This window comes from Cibotium barometz, chromosome 3 (genome assembly GCF_041138505.1).
Source record: "Cibotium barometz isolate CiBa-2024 chromosome 3, ASM4113850v1, whole genome shotgun sequence".
Classification (NCBI taxonomy): Eukaryota; Viridiplantae; Streptophyta; class Polypodiopsida; order Cyatheales; family Cibotiaceae; genus Cibotium; species Cibotium barometz.
In genome coordinates, this window is record NC_141048.1 from 53,527,840 (window position 1) to 53,534,519 (window position 6,680).

General features: G+C 40.7%; 1 protein-coding gene across 1 annotated transcript; it reads right to left on the reverse strand.

The window, feature by feature from the left end:
• Positions 1-243: 243 nt before the first annotated feature.
• LOC147640265 (uncharacterized) lies at positions 244-6,308 on the reverse strand. The gene is made up of 3 exons (XM_086825003.1): positions 5,994-6,308; positions 5,343-5,546; positions 244-387 (listed from the first exon to the last, which is right to left on the reverse strand). The coding sequence occupies exons 1-3, from the start codon at positions 6,306-6,308 to the stop codon at positions 244-246; spliced, it is 663 nt and encodes a 220-aa protein (XP_086681129.1).
• Positions 6,309-6,680: the final 372 nt, after the last annotated feature.

The following is a 6,680-nucleotide window of genomic DNA, read 5'->3' on the forward strand; positions in this document are numbered from 1 at the left end:
AAGGAAGAGCCTCAGTGTGCAGCACACACAGGTGTAAGTGAAAGCCTGATCGTTGCACAACAATTTCCACGAGGTGCGGTAGGGCTCACAGAAAATCCATACCGCTTTGAGGCCAGTGGAAGTGGCACATCAATTAAAGATGAAGATGACTCTGCCCCCCCTTCCTGAGAGATAGAGATTGACTCTCTATGTCCAGTTGGGGTAGGGGGGGAGCTTTTCATTTTTTTGCATGATATTGAAAAGTCATGTGGCCTCCACATGGATGAGTTCTTGAGCATGCTCAAGGTGAAGGCAGAGTTCCCATTGGATGACTCTAACACAGGTAACATGGAGGAGAACCTCCTCCCACTCATAGACTCGGCGGTGGAGAAGACAGTGATCATTGCTCTGGAGGCAGCCAAAAATGCAGAGCAAGCAAACGTCACCAAGGAGGAGTTCCAAGTGGCACAACAAAGTGTCTCCCATGCAATCGTGCCTTGGACACCAACTCCAACACAAAATATTGACATGTCCAAGTCCAACGACTAGCATAACACAAATAGATGCACACCAAACTTGGAGAAGAACTTAGAGAGACAATATAAGCTTGATTTTGTTGTCGCTAATGCACTTGGTCTTAAGGTTATGGGAGCCCTCTCACCATACAACCCTCTTACCATGAATTGAAAAGCAACAAATAAAAAACAAGCCATCAAGCCTCAAAGCATAAAATCACACCACAAAATACAAGGATCAAATTTACCTTAAATCAAAAATTGGACCGCTTCGCTAAATCAACTTTGGAGATGTAGGAGTCCAAGATTTGTATGCAATTGCACCCAAACTACTAATCTTATTTATGCACAAAGGCAAGATACAATTATGATAGGGAGTATGGCATCACTCAAGCCCTCACAATGACATAACTAGCTTCAAGCTTCAAGCTTCACTATCTCCTTACACATTAGAGTTGGGAGTGGTGTACAATGTGTGTAATCTCCTTCCCACAAGGAATGGAAGGGGCTCTATTTATAGGTTTGAGAAGCCCCAATTAGGATTAAGCCTAATCGAGCTTATTATGGAAAATCATAGATTATGGATTTTTTATTTTGAAATGAGAGTGGGCCTCTTCTTATCCCTTGAGTCACATGGATGTGGGCTCAAGGTGAGAGAATTATTGAAGATGAGAGGAGAGTGTGATGTAGAGGTTTGAGCAAATAACTTGTAGTAATGCCTACTCCAAAAGTAGTAGAGTGGGTGCTTATTTACAAATGTTAGTGGTTAGTAGTTAGTAATCACTATAAAAGGTTAGTAATACAATGTACAAAATGAGTGAGAGGAGTAAAGATTTGGAAAGATCCTTTGTGTGGTTGAAAGCTCGAAGAAGCTTGGATTCTCCCATGTGTAGATCTTTAAGTTAACCGCCGCCGGTCTCCTTCTTGCATTTGATGCCACAAAAGTTGATTGAGGTGAAGAACATGGGAGTTTTTGTAGATGGAAACCCCATATTTGCAGAGGTTAATATGATACATTCATGCTGAATTTTTATGTATTTTTGAGATTGGGAAAATAATTTAGTAATATGGGAGTAGTAGGGAGAGAAATGGAGATGAGGTATGATATGAGAGCAAATGGAGGGGGAAGGAGAGGACAAAGGTAGAGAGGGTGAGAGAGGACATGAAGTTTGCAGGTTTGATGGAGTGAGAAAGGAATGAGTAAGTGTGTAGGTGATGAATGTGTAAGGGAGGTGAGAAGAGACTAGGTGTACCTTGCCAAAAAGTGGGCAGACTGGGGTCCAATAAAAAATTTATATCTCACCGCCATTAGCTCCAAAAATTCTCAAAAAAATTGAGCATATTCTTGAGCTCCCGAGCTAACTTTTGTCTTTTGATGACCAGTCCAAATTCGGAGTGGAGGCGGGCGCAAAAAATTCAGCAGAATCATGTATTTTCTGAATTTTTAAAATCTTTGTGTGGGTCCCCATTGGTGGAATTTCTTGATAGCTCCAAGAGTGAGCCCCCCAATACATCATACCCTGACCTTAGAGACTCAAGTGTATGTGGACACTTGCATGGAGGAGATTTTTCTATTTTATAAAGGATTTACATAATAAGAAAAAACAAGCTAGTATTTAACTAGTCAACATATCATGACAATATGGTTATTATGATAAGAAAATAAATAAAGAGATCTAATTGTGAATAAAATATACAAAAATAATTGATATATGAAAAAGTATTTAATGAAAATATATAAAATATTTAATAGTAAAAAATATATACAAAAATACTAAACTATGGAAGTCAAAAGGGAGGGAGACCCTCATTATTTTAGGGTAGATGAGAGAATAAAAGATGAAATAGTCTAAGGGAAAAAGTGATTTGGGTAGTAGGCTTTCTACATGGTGTGGGTAGAAATGTGAGGGCATAGGATTTACTTATGTATGGTGAAGTTGAAGCATATGTACAATGATGGTCCAAAAGTATTGTGAAGCATAATAGTAATAAATAAATAAAAATATATTTAGGTTTTGTAATACACACACCTAATGAAGTATTTACATAACTAAAGAAAATAGAGACCCCCATATTTAGGCCCTTATATGAAATGAAATATTTACACAAAATGGGCCGTAATAATTTTATTTATTTTTGATGAGTAGCTAGCAAAAACTTTTTTTTAAATAATATAAAAAATATATAGAAGATATGGGTAAAGTCCCTAATGCACACACGCCTATTTACAGTGAAAAGGTATTTATGACAAAGAGTTTATATGATTTTCCTTGGCCGAGGTAGCTCCTTGTGGTAATGTGGATAGCCGAAAAAATGGCTATCATTTAGCCCTCCCCCTAGTAGATGATGGTATATTCATGTACCATCATAATGTAGGCCTTCTAAAGCAAGTGGTGTAATGTGGTTCTCTTGTCCATCTTTCTTCTGTTCCTTGTGTTTTGCACCACATCCATCACTCAAACCACATAACTTACATGCCTTTTTATCTCCTTTTTGTGGTTGCTTTTGTAAGTCTGTCAGTAGAATGCGACTCAAGTATGGCTTGAGTCTGTAGCCATTAACCCTCTTAGAATGTTCTTTGCCATCCAAATCCATGAGTTGATAATAGCTAGAGTTGAAAACCTTCTTGACAATGTATGGTCCCTGCCATCTAGTTTCAAACTTGGCATCAAACCGATTATCAAGTCGATTGTCATACCTTAGCACAAGATCTCCTTCTTTGATGCCCTTGTCTTTCAAAGTTGCATTGAACTTCTCTGCTGCTTGCATGGCTTTTCTTCTATAACACTCATATGCAGCTTCTCTTTTCCACTCTAGCTCAACTAAAGTGAGAAGTTGATCTACCCATGCATCTTGATCTCCTAGTCCACCTTTTCCATGTAGCCGCATTGTTGGAATGTTGAGCTCAATAGGCTGCAATGCTTCTTGACCATAAACCAAGTGAAAGGGCGTAAACCCCGTTGCTTCTTGGTAGGTAGTCCGGTATGCCCATAGTGCTCCATCAAGGAACTCATCCCAAAGCTTCGTCTTGTTCTCCACCATCTTCCTTATGATTCCTGCAATGACACCATTAGCCTTCTCTACTAACCCATTTGATTGGGGATAGTAGGGTGTGCTATGATGATGTGAAATATGAAGCTCTTCACAAACTTCGGTGAGCAAACCTTTTCTAAAACCTGGACCATTGTCAGAAACAATCTCCAAGGGGGTGCCAAATCTGCAACATATATGAGTGTAAACAAATTTGCTTACAGTCTTTCCATTCACCCTTGCCACACTTTGAGCCTCCACCCACCTAGTCATGTAGTCTATGGCCACTAAGATGTACAATTTTCCATTTTTAGTTCTAGGTAGTGGACCCATAGCATCAATGCCCCATTTTTCAAATGGACCACTTGCAATGACTAATTGGCGTGGACCATGTAGCAACCTCTTATTACCATTGACTTGGCAGTTATGACAGCTCCTACACCAATGTTGGACATCCACATGTAAGCTTGGCCAAACATACCCAGCAAGCAAAATCTTTTTCACAGTTAGTTCTTGAGCAAAATGGCCACCACATGCTTCTTCATGCAAACCCTCTAAAATGGCTGGAATCTCCTTGGTTGTTGGTACTCTTCTGCACACTTGATCTTTTCCTTTTTGGTAGAGGGCACCTTCTAAGAACAAGAAAGAACTTGCCCTCTTCATGAGCCTCCTCTTTTGTGCCTTTGTGAAGTCTTGTGGGAATTCACCTTCCAAGATGTAGCTCACTATGGGAGCTAGTGCCTCCATTCCTTGGTACCGTGGTTGCTTAATAGCCGCTGCAGCCAAGACTACTACTTGCATTTCCTTCTTAACACATGCAACAGCTTGTTGTGCAAGTAAATCAGCATCCTCATTTTGTTTCCTAGGAATATGATACAATTGCACCTCCTCAAATTGATTAAACAGCCTACAGATAGCATGAACCTTTTGCCTTAATCTTTCATTCTTGCATGCCCAAATGCCTAAAATTTGCCTTATAATAAGAAGTGCATCCCCTTTTACCAGGAGACGTTGTATCCCTTGATTGATGCACACCTTCAAGCCATGAAGTAGTATGTCGTACTCTGCTTCATTGTTGCTAGTAGAACTTGGCAAGTTGACCTTCTCCTTCATAACCACCTCTCCATTTGGGTTGAGCAGCACCAGCCCTCCCCCTGCTTTACCTGTGGCTTTTCTAAAAGCTCCATCAAAGAACAAGGTGAATGCATTAGGTATAGTTTTGGGTGGTGGCAATGGTAGGGTCTTTACTTCAGGCACCTTAATCTCCTTTTCATACACTCTATAAGTGAGAATCCCTGCCAATTGTGCACGCACACTATCTTCTACCTTGAAAGAGTATTGGAATTCTTGCAATTCCATAACCCACTTTGTGATTCTAGCACTGATAGTCATTTGAGAAGACACCCAAGGAAACAAATTTTCTGTAGTGAGAATTACAAAAGGTTTTGGTAACAAGTAGGATCTAAATTTTCTCAGCGCAAAGATGAGAGCAAGCATCATGAGTTCTGCTTCCGTGTAGCCTTTCTCCAAGACATTCATGACCCTACTAACAAAGTAGATGGGCCGCATCCTAGTACTGTGGAGATCTTGCTGTAACAAAACTGCACCCACTGTTTCCTTTCCAACACTAGAGCTAATAAAGAAAGTGTACTCCCAACAAGGAGGCATGAGTGTTGGTAGCTCTGACAAAATGACTTTAATGTTACAAAAGTACTCCTCAAGCTCATCAGACCATGCAAACTCTACTTGTTGAGTCAATTTTTGCAAGGGGTGAAGTAACTCTGAGGCTAAGTGAATGAAGCGTGACATGTACTTCACCTTTTGAATAAATGAGATGGCCTCCTTGAGACTCTTTGGAGATGGTAGGTCGATAAGAGCCTTTGCCTTTGTAGGATCCACCTCAATGCCTTTGGAAGAAACCTTATGACCCAGCAAGATTACTTCATCCTCACCAATATGACATTTGTCGGGATTGAGTTGGCCCCCCATGTCGTAGAGTTTCTTCAAGCCTTCTTCCACCCTCTGCACATGCAATGACTTAGAGCTATAGATGCAAAAATCATCTATGAACACTCTAATGGATTTCCCAAAGAATGCTTGAAACACCATGTTCATGAAACGTTGAAATGTCGCTGGAGCATTGGTTAAACCAAACGGCATGACTCTGAAAGCATAACAACCCCAAGGAGTGATGAAGGTTGTTTTCAATTGATCCTCCAATGCAATCCCAATTTGAAAGTAACCCGAGTAGCCATCACATATTGTATACTTCTCATGACCTGCTACCTCATTTAGGATCTCATCTTGAAATGGGAGAGGAAAGTGGTCCCTTTTTGTCGCCTCGTTGAGTGGACGATAGTCCACACAAACCCTCCATTTGCCGTTCTTCTTGGGAGTGACCACGACGGGAGAGACCCACTCTGAATTTTCTACAGGATATATGAATCCCGCTGCTAGAAGCTTCCTCACCTCTTTGAGTAGTGCTTGCTCCTTGATGACTCCTAGTCTTCGTAGCTTTTGTGCCTTAGGTTTGGCTTCTGGCTTTAGCTCGATCTTGTGTTGAATGGCCTCTACGCCACGCACATCTGTGTAATCTTTAGCAAAAAACCTGGGAAATTTCCTTAGTACACATTTAAACTCCTCTCCTTCCTCCGATGTAAGCGTTTTTGAGAGCATAGCATCAAACATTTCTTCATCATGCACAATTTGGTCTTCTTGAGAGCCTACCTCCTCCAAACCTTGACAGGGTGTCTCTTTGTCTTTTGCTTTGAATCTTACCCCCATGACTTCAATGGAAGACTCCTCGTCCGTAGTGCTACTGCTGCTTTCTTCCTCTGAGGCGTCATCGGTCCAATCCTCCTCTGTTTCGCCTTGAGAAGATTCTTCATTTATCTCCTCTTGCCGTTGCTCCTTCATGTCAAAGATAATCTTCTTACGATTTTCATTCCTGCAAATTAACTTTCCATTTTCCCAATCCTGCAAAGCTCGCATTCTCATTAGCCATGGTCTACCTAGGATAAATGGATAACCACTTCCCTTGGTAGACATAACATAAAAATCAACAACCTTCTTAATGCCAAAAACTTCCACAGAAACATTCTTACAAATCCCAAGACACTTTGCTTTGCTATTGTTTGCCATTTTCACCTTAATTTC

Excerpts from the sequence above, each read along its gene's own strand:
- LOC147640265 (XM_086825003.1), bottom strand. The coding sequence starts at position 6,308 with ATGGGGGTAAGATTCAAAGCAAAAGACAAAGAGACACCCTGTCAAGGT. Across the intron at positions 5,547-5,993 it reads AGCAAGCACTACTCAAAGAG|AGGGTGGAAGAAGGCTTGAA; the intron begins GTGAGGAAGCTT and ends TTGCATGTGCAG. Across the intron at positions 388-5,342 it reads CCATCTCATTTATTCAAAAG|AGCAATGATCACTGTCTTCT; the intron begins GTGAAGTACATG and ends GGCTGCCTCCAG.